Source organism: Bicyclus anynana, chromosome 19 (genome assembly GCF_947172395.1).
Source record: "Bicyclus anynana chromosome 19, ilBicAnyn1.1, whole genome shotgun sequence".
NCBI classification, from domain to species: Eukaryota; Metazoa; Arthropoda; class Insecta; order Lepidoptera; family Nymphalidae; genus Bicyclus; species Bicyclus anynana.
This window is the reverse complement of record NC_069101.1, coordinates 13,575,497-13,591,194: the sequence shown is the minus strand read 5'-3', so window position 1 is coordinate 13,591,194 and position 15,698 is coordinate 13,575,497. Positions and strand designations below refer to the sequence as shown.

Here is a 15,698-nt window from a genome sequence, read left to right as displayed (position 1 = left end):
ATTGAATATAGGGTAAACAAAGACGAGAAAGAAGAGACTCAAACTACAAATGTCAGTGTCAGTGTGACTTTGACAATGACAATTCAATCAATTTGATAGATAAATATAGATAATATCGTAACATCTTTAAAACTCGTTCAAACTACCCTCCATTTGAAAAAAAATTACCAATTGCTTCAGTTACGTAGTAACTATCCAATTAATCTGTGCTTCAGTTACTTCGTAGATGTGTGTAATCTCAGAACACTTGGATTAATAAAGCAATTTGAAATGAATGGGAATAAATAAATGGTAATACGACATTTTTTTATTGAAATAAAACCTGTATAGATAATATTGTAATGTAATTTATTGCTTCACTTTACAGGCCGTTACGGCTCCACCAAACTCTTTTTCGAGGTATTTAGCGACTGCCAAGCAGAGTGCATCATTATAAGGGGCGGCTACCACTTGAATGCCAATCGGGAGGCCTTGACTATTTCTGCCGAGGGGTACCTGAAAAACAAATATAAATATTAAATTATTAATTAAAAAATAAAATTAGTTTTTACTGTCAGTTGCTGTAAAAACTAATCCGGGAAATAAAATTCCCTTTACTGAACTTAACTGAAATAAATCTATAGAAAACTTTCTTGTTCAATTTGTTCATTTTACTATTCAAACTATTACTTTCAACTAGTCTAAAGGTCTAAATGTAACAAATTCATTAATTATTTAATACTGGGTTAGAATACATATAGATTTTCTTCATCAGGGATAAGATAATGTAATTTTATTTTTTTCGAATTGAATTCAAGAGCTCGTTATGGGGATTTCAAAATGATTTATCATGGCAATATTTAAAAAAACCTATACAATTAGAAAAACGTTATTAATTAACGAGTATTAATCGCTATACAAAATACGCGAGGCGGATGACTACAAGTATGTGCGAGCAACTGCTAGGCAATCCTCAGACCAATTATAGAAGGACCTGTATCACACTCATAGTCACGAGCAAAATTGTCTGTCATTTTCTGAATAAAACGAGCTTAGATTTGGTATATATCTTACACAAAAACATTTTTACGGAGCTCTTTAATCGACGAACACGATTACAACTATATAACATCGATTCTATAGAGACAGTTTTTATAATCGCATTAGATCGTTGATCATATACTTTGATAGAAAAGTAATGTCTAGCGAGGCAGGTTCTATACAATAATTGGTCTGAGAGGCAGTCGGGTTTTTATTTTTTTAATTATTGACTTGTTAGTTTTACGTAGTGTTTACCTGTGTAGCTGGGCATTTGAGTACATTGATCAACGACCAGTAGGCGAAGTTGTAGGGGCGCAGGTAGCAGGAATAGTTGTACGGAGCAGCGTGAGGGGCGCTCGGGAACAAAAGCACACCGTTATCGCCCAGTTTACTCTGTAAACAAACGTATCTTGGAGTAAGTCTTACTCTAAAAGTAAGATTCTTAAGATATTACTATATGGAGTACTTGGAGCATTGTCGAAAGGGTGCTTCTAGCTGTGTTTCTGTGTTTTTAGCTACAGCAAATGGAAAAATCGGAATCGTTAAAGAATCATTTTGTTCCTCTGTCTGTCTGTAAAGATCCTTTATTTAAAGCTGAAATGAATACCGTACAGCGTAGAGGCTAAAACTCAGGTTTAAAAGCTGTTAAAAATCAAACTTCTAAGTTAACGTAAAAAACGTTTATGGCATAAAAAAAGATTTAATACATCTTCACGGGAACTATCAAGGACCTAGAGTTTGGCTAATGAAATACAGACTGAAGCATTCCGCCAAATTAAAAAAAATTGGATTCTAAATTTCTAATTCTAAAAATTATAGTGCAAATTTTGGAATAACCGACTTTAATACTTATAATATAGATAGTAATGTACATAAAGTATAGATAGTAACAAAAAATAATATAAACAAATTATGAAAACGCATGTTTTTTTTAATTTGTTTAAATTATTTTTACTTTCATTAGCCAAACTCTAACTATGAAGGTACTACCGTCTTTTACTACAAGTAGGTATACGAAAAATCTGAAACTATAGATTTGTAATTAAAACTAACTATATTAAGACTATTATAGTATGAAATACAGTACGGACTACTACTGTACGGAACCCTCGGTGGGCGAATTCGACCTGCATTTATCTGACTTTTTTTAAAAACAAATCAATCCTTACCCTTTCTCACCCGATGTTAAATGACGACAAGTCTAAGATGGTACCGGGCTAACTTGGGAGACCAGTTTCATACAATAAACAGGTAAGTGAATAAACAGGAAGGAAAACGAATTAAAGCGACATAAGCTGGTTCCTCATTCCGCATGCCCTTGTAGCATTAAGCTTCCTATTCTATCTACAAGGGCATTTTAAAGTCAAACCTAAAGAACCCTTTTTAGGGTTGCGTAGTCCACAAGGAACCCATATATAGTTTCGTCATGTCCGTCCGTCCGCGGTTTATCGCAGAGACTTTTACTAGTAGTAATAGTCTCTGCGATAAACTGTATATTGACATGAATAATATTGAAATTGTGAACAAAGTCATAAAATAAAATCATGTAAAATATTTTTTTAGGGTACTTCCCCAATATTTAAAGTGGGGATAATATTTTACTCGTTTATCTCATAGTGTGGGTTATCGTTGGATAGGTCTTTAAAAATTAGGAGGGGTCTTCTTCTAATACTTTTCGATTTAGGGATCCGTTTGTAAAATATTAAGCTTTTAAGAGCTAATTTTGGTTAGAGTCATGTGTCCCCACCCTCTTTTTTTTTTTTTTAGTTGTTTATGGATATGTAAAAAAATCACAAAAGTAGGATATATTGTAATGAAATTAAAAGGAAAAAAATAACGGATAATAACCAATCGCTATTTATAAGAGTAATAGTCGACTAACTTAAAAAAAGTAATTGGTAATCGAAAATTGCATACGAATTCCGTTGTCGATTAAAAAATAAAGTTGTCAGTAAGATAACTCAGAGTTTGTTAAAACTAGAAAGATAAAATTTAGTATGGGTATGTAATTGTATATTAATTTCGTCTTTAAAATGGAGAAAAAAAAAGTTAAAAAAAAAAAATTTTGGGATCCTTCCTTACATGCAAAGTGAGGATGAACTTTTCATCGTCTATCCCATGGTGTGGGGTATGCTTATCGTTATTTTTGTGCATTACATAGGGTATTAAAGTGCTAACCGAGTCTACGGAATCCTACTCTGCGCGTGGCCCGACACGCACTTGACCGTTTTTTTTTAAAGTTTCTTTCAATACTTACAAATAAATCCTCCTTGAAACTTTTAGTAAGACTCTCGGCCCACTCTTCATCAGGTTTCGGAAATATCGTCGTCTCGAGAACACGTAGAATGCAAAATAGGCAATGCTTGCTGAGTCCGAACATCTGTAACCAGTTAGTATATAAACATCTTTCCAAGCGACATGGGGATGATGACTAGGTTTGAATATGTTGATTTTTATGATACATTCGGGCAAATAAGGTCAATGTTAACTAATTTATACATAAAAAGCAAAGATTGTCTGGATATTTGCAAATGAGATTATAAAAATTCAAAATCTATTAAAAATCTTTTATAGTAATTAGATGAAAATTCATACAGTTTTAGCTTCCTTTCATTAAATGTGACATTTTTTAATAAATGAACTATAAACATAAACGCACAAATAACAAAGATATTTCTAATTTTGTTTGAAAGCATTGCGTATCTATTTCGTTACATGAAATAGAAGATAACAATACGGGAATAGGAGAGTGTTCGTATATACGTTCTCCCTTATGACATGCAATATCTACATTTGCAATCAAGTGAGGTAGAGCGTCCCTATTTCAGATGTCACTACTATCACGTCGGTGTTTCGTCATCATTATCATCAACCTATGTTTAGTCTATTTGTATCTCCTAAAAGAGCTAACGATAATTATTTCAGGTCTGATAGAAATCGTTAGCAGTAGCACACTACGTAACATATTAACACACATTGGAGAATCTAAGTTCCAAAATCCTCTTCTCCTTTAAGAGAAAAAAATAAAATCGTATCTTGGGACGCCCGACGGAAATGATAACTTAAACCTGCTGTCGTATGAGTGAGAGAAAGGGAAGACAGAGTGGCGCCGTAACGCGTTACGTTACGAAGCGTTTCACTTCAAATATGGTCTACTGCCTATGTCCTATATACATATACACAGTGGCGTGGTTTGTAACTAGGCTATGCCCTTTACGAAAATTTCTTGTACAACTAAGTATGTATTCTGTGGTCCAACATAGATTTGTATTGAGTCCTTAGGGTAGCTAGTGTTTTTTGCATCTATGAAGTGCACTGCATATATACATGGTGAGTTTAAGCTCCCCTAACCCGTAGAAGATAATCTTACTTAAGCATGCCAATAATAATATAAAATTGAAAATTTTGAAAAACCTTCGAATGCCATGAAATTATATAAATTACGATCAAGTCGTCAATATTCTCTTTGAGTGAGTTTCATTTGAGACCCCACTCGAGTATATTTGCAGACATTCGGTTGTTCTTCTTTACTTTCACCCCCCACAACTTTTAAACGGCTCAACCGATTTTCATCAAACATGTCTAAAAACACTCGCCCGTAAGTCACCTTTCATATAAAAAACAAAATTGAAATCGCTTCATCCGTTCGGGAGCTATGGCGCCACAGACAGACAGACACGTCAAACTTGTAACACCCCTTTTTTGCGTTGGGGTTTTAAAAAAGGCAGATGTCTATCGAGTTCGTGTTAACCCTACCTTCTTGACCAGCTCTGTGAAGCCGTTGACATCGCCCGCTCCGTTGGTGAGCATGCTAGCATAGCTCCCCGGCTCCTTGCTCATCCAGTAGCTCCACAGCTTGTACATGTGGTCCAGCCCTAAGTGGTAGTAGCTCTGTGGGCTCGTATTGCAGTCTTGTTGTAACTTTGTGACCACACTGAAAGATTTTTTATAATATACACTAGTTGACGCCGCGCGGTTTCACCCACGTGGTTCCCGTTCCCGTAGGAATACGGGAATAAAATATAGCCTATAGGCTGCCTCGATAAATGGGTTATCTAACACTGAAAGAATTTTTCAAATCGGACCAGTAGTTCCTGAGATTAGCCCGTTCAATCAAACAAACAAAGTATTCAGCTTTATAATATTAGTATAGATACAAGTTTCAATAACTAAAGTGTTTTTAGTTAGCATGGGTACGGTGACAGTCGTCTGTATTTCGTTTATGATTTATAATACGTAGGTACTATTCTCGTTATTTTGACGGCCTCCGTGGCGCAGTGGTGTGCGCGGTGGATTTACAAGACGGAGGTCCTGGTTTCGATCCCCAGCTGGGCCGATGTTCTTAATTGATCCATGTCTGGCTGATGGGAAGCTTCGGCAGTGGCTAGTTACCACCCTACCGACAAAGACGTACCGCCAAGCGATTTAGCGTTCCGCTACGATGTCGTGTTAAACCAAAAGGGGTGTGGATTTTCATCCTACTCCTAACAAGTTAGCCCGTTTCCATATTAGATTGCATCATGCCTTACCATCAGGTGAGATTGTAGTCAAGGGCTAACTTGTAAAAGAAAAAAAAAATTGTACTTGTCATTTTACTGACTGGAATTAATAATCATTCTGTATACACATACAAGTTTAACAAGTACAAAACGTCCAAAAATAAATCATTTAAACCCTAGGGGTGAAGATAGACATTACGCTTTGTATGTAACTCATGAGTAACGTGATAGCCCAGTGAATATGACGTCTGCCTTTGATTCGGAGGTCATAGGTTCGAATACCGTCCGGGGCATGCACCAACATTTCTGTTAAGTGCATTTTAAAAATTAAATATCACGAGCAAATAGTGAAGGATAAATAAAAAAAAATATCATGAGGAAACCTACATACCTGAAAATTTTCTTAATTCTCTACGTGTTTAAACTCTATTGGGGATAGCGTGGTGGACTATTACTACTCTTTTCATGAGAAGAGACTCGTGCTTGACAGTGAGCCGAATATCGGTAGTTAATTATGATGACGATGATAGGATGAGACCTATCCTACGTCAATGCTACCTACCTTTGCATAGCTTCTGTCATTTCAGGTCTTAGTGGACTCACGTGGCAGTCTTTGCTCGTCTCCACGTAGTAAAATTTTATATTCTGCAAAAAAAATATATTTTTTGTCTTCAAATGTCCAATGAATTTACATTTTCAGAAGCTTTGAGCCTTCATAGTTAAAAGAATTCGAATTAGAGAGGTTGAAGTTTCAATGGGGTTGGACTTTTTGTGGTACCCATTTCTAAAGGGAATGGGAATTCTCGGGAGAAAAGAAGACTATTGGTCATTATGAAATGACCTGCCAAATGCAAGTCAGATTTGCCCACGAAGGGTTTCGTGCCATTAGATTAAATATCAGAAATACGAAAGTTTGTGTGTGAAGTTTTTTTGTTAGGTACTCCTTTACGTATCATTTACTGAACCGATTTGGGTGAAATTTGGTATGGACGTAGACACATACAGGGTATTACAGGTAGCTACGTCCACTCCAAACAGGCTACTTTTGAGCCGGAATAAATAAAAGTTCGCGAAGGATTTGTAAAAAAACATAATTTGAAACTCTGTTTTTGTACAAATCCCGCATTCGCTAGATATCTATAAAAATGAGCGATGTACAAGCTCGTAGTGACACTGACAGTTACAGGTTTCTTTTACCTTAATATCTACATTATCGTCTAGTTTCATAAGATCAGCCTTGTCTCCGGCCACGATTTTGGTCAACGGGCCCAAGTCCTCCACATGCTTCGATATGAATCCGAGGCAGAACATGCTGTCTTCATCACCGTTCCGGTAGAAACATCCTGCAAATACAACAAATACATTAGCAAACAAGGAATTTTATATACTACTAGCGGAGCCGGTCAAGCTTCGCTTTCACTCATTCCCTACCTACCCCTATCCTATTCTGCTCCCACCCTACACCTACCCTACCCCTACCTACTCAAGCTACCCCTATCCAACCCCTACCCCTACAAAACCATTACTCTACTCCTACCCTATCACTACCCTACCCTATTCTCAGACTTATTGAATATGCTAAAAAAATTCCATTAGAATCGAAAAGGAAAGATTTGTTTGAATTGTAGGTATGAAATTAATGGACCGATTTGTAAAATTCTTTCACCATTAAAATCGCACACTGGCAGGTGGGAGGCATTGGCCATGGCTAGTTACCACCCTACCGGCAAAGACGTACCGTCAAGCGATTTAGCGTTCCGGTACGATGCCGTGTAGAAACCAAAAGAGGTGTGGATTTTCATCCTCCTAACATCTAAGACTGCATCATTACTTACCATCAGGTGAGATTGTAGTCAAGGGCTAACTTGTAAAAGAATAAAATAAAAAAACACACCTAAAGGAAAACTTTAAAGGTCTCTAGCGAAGAGTTTAGTTTATCACCTTTGGTATTGGTAGTTCCAGCTGTAGGGTGATGGCCAAACACGCCGCAGTAGAAGGCCGGCATGCGAGTTGAGCCTCCGATATCAGAACCTGATGAACAAATCAGTGATTGAGGTTGATCTTTAAAATAATTTACGCGCCGCTGAAGACTGGCTCGTGTGGTGCAGGTTGCTGGTCATACCATACACCGGGTTGCGGGAACCTGTGACTTACACAAGCTGATGGGTGTCGCGTAGCTAGCAGTGAGGGCAGCCTCCGCGCCACTAGAGCCGCCTGGAGACCGGCCTGTGTGGTGCGGGTTACTGGTCATACCGTACACCGGATTGCGGGTTTCCTGCCTGGAAAATAAAATAATTAAAAGAATGAGTTAGCTTCCAAATGATGAGCCACAGCACAGGTACATACTCGTAAATCTTCTTTAGCTGAAAATATTATGTCAAGGTAAAAGGTATCAGCCGATGGATATCTTCTGCTGAAAATACACCTCTCATTAAGACTTTCAAACAACATGGTAACGGATCATGGCACAAGGTCTTGAGTCGCCTGTATCCAACGACTTTCTGTAACAAACAGAAAATCTAGCTGGAGATCGACCAACACTGCGCTGAGCTGAATTCAAATTCTTTGGCCCATTGTCACTGACTTTCTGTCTAATTGAGTTATTTCCATTAATATGGTTCGTCTGTGGTTATCCTAGTTTCTGATTTGAGCTCACATGGACTATCCTCAAAATAGCCCACTCCATCAACCGCTGTGTGACTTTGAATCTTCTAAGGAGGCTCACAGTTGGATAATAGACGCACGGCAATTGCGTCGGAACCACAGCTCACTCGCTATCACATACCAGATCAGTAGCTCCGGCAAGTTGGTGCAATCCACGGCAATGACGTCGGAACCACAGCTCCAGCGTCAGCGGCATGCTTTCACCGCCTGGCTCTCTATAATAACACATACCAGATCAGTAGCTCCGGCAAGTTGGTGCAGGCCACAGCAATGGCGCCGGCCGCGTTCAACCTCAGCACCGCCTCGCTGTCCTCGGCGGCGCGCTCGTTGCGCCGACACCACAGCCCCAGGGTCAGCGGCATGCCCTTCAGCGCCTGGCTCTCTTTAGTCGTGTATGGAACACCTGTAAAAACAATTAAATTTTTAGACATTTATATTTTTCTCCTATTTAAGCAATTATCACTAAAAATATTTATTATTAAATTGGAAAATTGGAAATCAGCGTATTACATATAACGGCACTACAAAGCGAGGCCCCCTTCTTATAGAAAAGAATAGGAAGGATAACCTAGGAGGTCAAAAACGGTGTTCCGGGTTTATTGTCTTGAGTTTTTTGTTTACTCCTGCAACGATCACTATCGGATTAGACTGATGTTAACAAAGCCTCCAAATTATTGAGCACCGATATTAATAAGCCTCCAGATTATTGAGCACCGATATTAATGAGCCTTCAGATTATTAAGCACCGATATCAATGAGCCTCCAGATTATTGAGCACCGATATTAATAGGCACCCAATTTAACGTGGAGCCACCTCAGCCACCAACTTTCTAACTACGAGTTGCTACTGTGAAATTCTTAAAAAAAGAATGAATATCTCTCCGATCCAGGAGGTATTAAAACCAGCTGGACTGGGACCAATAAGGCAATCTCATAGACAGGCTAGTAGTAGGGAATTAATAAAGACTTTAATTCACTAATTACAGGTACCTAAGAATGGTTTGTTCAACAGATCCTCCGTCAACCCTTCAGCTATGAGCCTGTCCACTTCTCTCGCTTGCTTCAACGCATCGTCGTATCGATCTGCTGCTATTGCGTTTATATGAGGGTTGACCTGAATAAAAGCATTAACATTAACATGATGATAGGCTTTTTACCCGGAGAAAAACTATGGTTCTCGCCTGATTTGTAAAAACTGATCTTCACCTGGCGGGCGTCTAAACAAGCAAAGATCTTCCTATAAGAATACCTCCATATGAAAGTTAGCATTGTAGCTTTATGCTGAGGGGGATATTTTTGTGCTTTCTTCTTAGTAGTAGTAGTATTTGTGTTTGTTATTAGTAGGTACTTATTAGGATTAGCAACCTGAATTGGCAGTGAGCGGGTCATATTTGTCACAGAACAGATGGCCGTTGGGGCAGGCGTGTTCTGGAGTGAAGACCACGTACCAGCAAGCGCAATGTAGGATAGATATCCTCTAGATGTATAAGGTAGTGGGAAGTGGCTGGATGATGAAGGCGGAGGATCATGTGGTGACGCGCTTTCTGAAAGGCCTATGACCAGCAGTGGACGGATACAGGCTGATAATCGGTACTTATTGGGTTTTGACAACATAAAAAGAACTTTATTTCTTTCAATACCTGCTTAATTCTATCAATAACCGCCTGCACCAGTTCTTCTGACTTCAACTCCTTCTGTTTAATCTTCTTCGCCAGTGTCGTAGCGCTGTCTGCGAGGAAGGCGTGCTCCTTCTCCACGTCGAGTATGTTCTTCTTTTTCCCATCCCAGTAGAGGGAGAAGAGGAAGTCTATCACCTTGTCTAGATATATCCGAATGTACACACACAGTGTTCTTAATGCTGACATATTGTGTGACTTATGAGGAGAATCTGTGGGTAACATGAGATAGATTTCGATTAGTGCGTTGCTTTATATAAAAGCAAGTCATAGTAAATCTTTTGGCTGGTGGGAGGCTTCGGTCGTGGCTAGTTACCACCCTACCGGCAAAGACGTACCGCGATTTAGCGTTCCGGTACGATGTCGTGTAGAAACCGAAAAGGGGTGTGGATTTTCATCCTCCTCCTAACAAGTTAGCCTACTTCCATCTTAGACTGCAGCATCACTTACCATCAGGTGTGATTGTAGTCAAAGGCTAACTTGTAAAGAATTAAAAAAAAATCTCAATTTGAGTCAATTTGGGAATCTATCAGTATTTCAAGCCGATTCCTGCCGGGTTGCCTTTTAAATAACCATACTTACATATACTTTGTTGTAATGATTATAATAATTATTCTACGTGTTTATAATATTTATAAAAGCGAAAGTTTGTATGGATGTTTGTTTGTTTGGATGTTTGTTACTCTTTAACGCCGGAATTACTGAACCGATTGGGCTGAAATTTGGAATGATTTTACTCTGGATTAACACATATCATCCAGGCGAAATCCACGGTTCTCGAGGAATTTGTGAAAAACTAAATTCCACGCAGACAAAGTCGCGGGTGTCCGCTAGTATATGTATAAATGTATATGAAACAGGAGTTGTGGAGTATCACGTTATGAATTTCATTTTCTTTCGGCTTATCTTCATCAAACTTCAATCCTTCGTAATGGGACGGAAAATTGGGATTAAATGTTGTATTTAAAGGTACGAAAACGAAGTAAGTATCTAGAGGTAAATACGTACATAGGTAATATTATAAAGGTAATAAGTAAGTCGTGATAGTCCAGCCTAGACCTAGTAGTGGACTATTAGCCAGTAACCTAACCCCGCTCATTCCGAGAGAAGACTCATGCTCAACAGTGAGCCGAATATGAGTTGTTAATGATGATGGCGAAATAAGTGTGTCCTGCAGAAAACTGATAATTTAAAAAAAAAAAGCAGCTCAGCCGCGATATTACAATTAAAATTCAAATAGGTAAGCACAAACCGGTGCAATGTTTATATGAGTCACCACACGTAACGTGATGTTAGATAATTTAACCGTAACCACAGAGAATTATATATCTAAGTACCTACGCTCTGCAGGAGATTTACGCAACCATCTAAACCAGTTCGTCGCTTTCTACGATAGAACCGAAGAACATCGGGCAAAATCATGTCAAATTGACAACCTATATTGGATTAACCTTGGTGTTTTTCTTTTTTTTTATTTACAAGTACCCTTGACTACAATCTCACCTAAGATAAGTGATGATGCAGTCTAAGATGGAAGCGGGCTAACTTGTTAGGAGGAGGATGAAAATCCACACCTTTCCGGTTTCTACACGACATCGTACCGGAACGCTAAATCGCTTAGCGATACGTCTTTGTCGGTAGGGTGGTAACTAACCGCGGCCGAAGCCTCCCACCAGCCAGACCTGGACCAATTAAGAAAATCTAAATCGGTCCAGCCGGGGATCGGACCCATGACCTCCATTTTGTAAATCCACCGCGCTTTGACAGAAAGTTTGGTCCCTAAGGCCATCGTAAGGCCTAGTTCGGACTACTTTAGTATTTTAGTCGAATACGAACGATTATTGAACCGTAAATTCAAAAATTGTTCGTACTCGACTAAAATACTAAGTAGTAGTCGGAACTAGGCCTAATGTCGTCAGTCCACCTATCCATTCGCTGCCCGCGAGTATTTTATCGAAAAGCCCGTCTGCGTTGAAGAAGCTTACAGTCAGGGAATGCGGTTTTAATCTACTGTTGTGAGCCATTTAAAGAATCCTTATAGTCCTCTATCGCGCGGAGCATGATACTGTGCTGGCCTATTGCCCTTAGTTTACTTTAAATTTTTTTACATGTCACGTACCGGATACGATGGGCGACCGGTCGTCCATTTAGGAGTCAAGTGGCTAGTAGGTAATACGACCATCACTGCTGTTCCCGCTGTTTTGCGTAAGTACTTACCTAACACAAATTGCAATGTGATTATTGAAGAATAATGTGAAAAAGCAAACAAAGCAAAAAGTGTATGGTGTAATAGGTTAAGTTGCGTTTCGAGATGCAGTTATGAGTTACCGCGTACGATTACATAACAAAACAAATAGATTCAAGTTGTTCTTAACTATTTGTGCACCTTCATAGTTGTGTAGTACCTATGTACAGTAATACATACCTAATATTAAAAGTACATAAGTACCTACTTTTTACCTATATTTCATACTAGCTGACGCCGCGCGGTTTCACCCGCGTGGTTCCCGTTCCCGTAGGAATACAGGGATTCTATAATTATCGATAATGCCAGCATCGAAGTTTTTCAAGAATACAACTATCTCGGTCAAATGATACAACATCGACAAGGAAGGTGACAAAAGAAATGAGCTTGGTTGGGCAACATTTGGGAAATTGCGTCGGGTCTTCAAATCGTCAAATTATAATTAACCAATGATAAGCATTGACGATAATTCCTAACAACCCGATTCCTATCTGGTTACCTTTAAAAATCCACGATAATTTAACGTACTCATTCAAAAACACATTCAGACTAAAAAAACACGTGAACGGGTTACCTACGAGAAAATTTCAGTCTTCGCTACTGATGACTAGGTATTACACTTGAAACTATCAAGTCGCGGGTCCAGCCTTCGCCACTTTCTATTACCTTTTTGTTGTCACCGAAGATACAAGTAGGTATACTGAACCTATACCTATTCAGCACCCCTAGCCAAGTTGCATGTCGATTCTCTTTCTACGATCGCTAGAAAAATGTATGGGAATGACAGATATTGATCACGTGGCCTGTCGATAGCAAATGTCATTCCCATACATCTTTCTAGTTTTCGAAGCGTTAGCGATTGTAGAAAGAGAATCAACGTGACACTTGGCTAGGGGGGCAGATTAGTAATTGCTCTATTCTGATTGTGAGTCTGTATACCAAAGAGTCCAATCGATCGTTAGAAAGTAGTTCAGAAGCAAGTAAAACAAAAGCATTCAAAGAGGTCGATAGCAGGTATCGAAAATATACTCGTATGTAAGAAACATATAGATTCTCCAATTACGTTACATTTCCGTCAATCTGATCTTTAGCTCAGATATCTCGTTACTTCCGTCAAACCGACACAATGGAAATTCAACCCAAGTAAACCAAAGCGCGAGCGAGACACTGACTATCTATACTATCTAGGTATACTTATATAATAAAGTTGAAGAGTTTGTTTGTTTGATTGATCGAGGAAGGCTATAGGCTATATTATCCCCGTATTGTTACGGGAACTTGAACCACGCGTGTGAAACCGCGCGTAGTCAGTTAGTATTATAATATACCTATGTAATAGTACTATGCAAGCAAGCTTGGTTTCGATGTCTCGACTTTTTCTACTGTAACCCCGATCTTATTTCTCATTTTAGAAAACTAGAGGTAACTCAAAACATGAAAGATTTCTGTTTAAAAATAATTGAACCCCTTTAGGATTAGATACAATTTTGAAAAATCTTGAATTAAATAAGTACATTATTTTAACAAATGTAACTTGTAAAATGAAGTACTTTCCATACATACTTTCAACCCCTGGTTTTTTTTCACCCTATTTCGCAACAAAAAGTGTCCTACGTATTATGGTCTCAAATCGTGCCAAGTTTTAATTGAATTTCAGCGAGATGCCCGGTCAACAGAAATACAGACAGACAAACAAAAAATAAAAATAATTATTACTGGCATCAATTAGATAGATATACCTACTTGCCTATGTTCTTGTAAATAGATTTTACATAGATACCTATTTAACAAATAATTTAATCACTTAACGTCAATAATCGCGACCGAACTAATTAAAAATAAAGCGTTTAAAAAACAACGAAATATTAATTAGATAGGTTCCATTAGGTTAAGTACATTTAGCGCTTTATTTATATTCTGTGGGTAGAAAATAGGAAAATCTACGTTATCATCATTATTCATCATTGACAACCTATATTCGGCTCACTGTTGAGCACGAGTCTCATCAGAATGAGAGGGGTTAGGCCACCACGCTGGCCAAATGCGGATTGGCAGACTTCACACACGTAGAGAATTAAGAAAATTCTCAGGTATGCAGATTTCTTCACGATGTTTTTCCTTCACCGTTTTTAAATTAATTTTAGTTTCATAGCCTGAAAGACTTAAATTAATTATGAAATACAGTTAGTGTTCTTGTCACAATAGGGATGATGACTAGGTTTCAATATATTATTTTTTATGTTATATTGGGGTTATGGTCAATGTTAACTATATAATTTATACATAAAAAGCAAAGATTGTCTGGATATTTGCAAAATAAATAAGATTATTAAAAATCTTTTATCGTAATTAGATCAAAATTCATACAGTTTTAGCTTTCTATATTAATTGTGACATTTTTAAATTTATGAACTATAAACATAAACGCACAAACAACAAAGATATTAGTAAAATTGTTTGAACGCCCATACAAATCTAACGATCTACGACGTCATTAAATCGTACCATTTTTTATGGGGCGTTTTTCTGGGATCTGCGGCAGCGCCGCAAATCTGACCCTTTAAATCCCTGTAGCTCCAAAAGTAATGATCGCAGATATCCTGTTACTTTTACAAAAATGCTTTACTATTACCACATTCCAATACAATTTAAAAAACTGTCATCATCCCTACATGGGCATGATGTGTCCTATATCTAATAAGAAGAGTTTATAATTATTTTTAACCAACATTTTCGTACCCATTTACATACATCATTACGTATACCTGCTCAATTTCTATAACAAGAAATCTATTACAACGTACATTGTAAATAGGGACCTACCTCATTATTATATCCACGCGATGTTGGAAAACTACAAGAAATTCTACCATACTTTGAAATTACCGCAAAACATAACGAATGTAATTAATTATTTATTAATTACTTACTAATATTCAATATTTTCCAAGATGGTATACATCTAAAGCTATTAAACTGCAACTTTGTAAGTTATTCACTCAGGAAATACAAGAGACAGTAAACACAAGTTAGATGCCCGGTGTTTCGACACTGACTAAGCGGTATTCCTTGCATTAGATAGTTGATAGTTCCACTTAAAGTGGGAATTCAAGCATCAATAAGTATGGAATATCTTCATTTTACTTGGTACATTTCGTAGGGTCTTCATCATTATCCGCCTATAATAACAGCCTACCACAGACGTATATAGAAGAAACGTTTGATTCTGTAACGATCACTCTTTTAAGATAACGATAAAGACATTTTTGACGGGCTCCGTGGCGCAGTGGTATGCGCGGTGGATTTACAAGACGGAGCTCCTGGTTTCGATCCCCGGCTAGGCCGATTGAGGTTTTCTTAATTAGACCAGGTCGGGCTGGTGGGAGGCTTCAGCCGTGGTTAGTTACCACCCTACCGGCAAAGACGTGCCGCCAAGCGATTTAGCGTTCCGGTACGATGTCGTGTAGATACCGAAAAAAATGGATTTACTTCCTCCTCCTAACAAGTAAGCCCGCTTCCATCTTAGATTGCATCATCACTTACCATCAGGTGAGATTGTAGTCAAGGCCTAACTTGTAAAGAATAAAAAAAAAC

The 15,698-nt window shown here is 38.1% G+C and overlaps 1 protein-coding gene across 2 annotated transcripts; it reads right to left on the bottom strand.

Annotated features, from left to right (window-relative positions):
* Positions 1–331: 331 nt before the first annotated feature.
* On the bottom strand, positions 332–15,189 carry LOC112049233 (fatty-acid amide hydrolase 2). 2 transcript variants are annotated; one of them, XM_024087042.2, is made up of 12 exons: positions 15,035–15,189; positions 9,824–10,071; positions 9,174–9,297; positions 8,415–8,586; positions 7,674–7,798; positions 7,461–7,550; positions 6,717–6,862; positions 6,082–6,164; positions 4,777–4,954; positions 3,278–3,400; positions 1,276–1,413; positions 332–495 (listed from the first exon to the last, which is right to left on the bottom strand). In XM_024087042.2, the coding sequence occupies exons 2-12, from the start codon at positions 10,046–10,048 to the stop codon at positions 349–351; spliced, it is 1,551 nt and encodes a 516-aa protein (XP_023942810.1). In that variant the 5' UTR covers positions 10,049–10,071; positions 15,035–15,189; the 3' UTR covers positions 332–348. The 2 variants fall into 2 exon arrangements, with proteins under 2 accessions (XP_023942810.1, XP_023942811.1); XM_024087043.2 differs by having other exon boundaries at positions 14,928–15,086.
* Between the last annotated feature and the right edge of the window lie 509 nt (positions 15,190–15,698).

Coding starts and splice junctions, on each gene's coding strand:
- LOC112049233 (XM_024087042.2), bottom strand. CDS start 10,048: ATGTCAGCATTAAGAACACTGTGTGTGTACATTCGGATATATCTAGAC. Junction 7,799..8,414: donor TTGCCGGAGCTACTGATCTG/GTATGTGTTATT, acceptor TTTATTTTCCAG/GCAGGAAACCCGCAATCCGG. Junction 1,414..3,277: donor GTTTCAAGGAGGATTTATTT/GTAAGTATTGAA, acceptor GTTTGTTTACAG/AGTAAACTGGGCGATAACGG.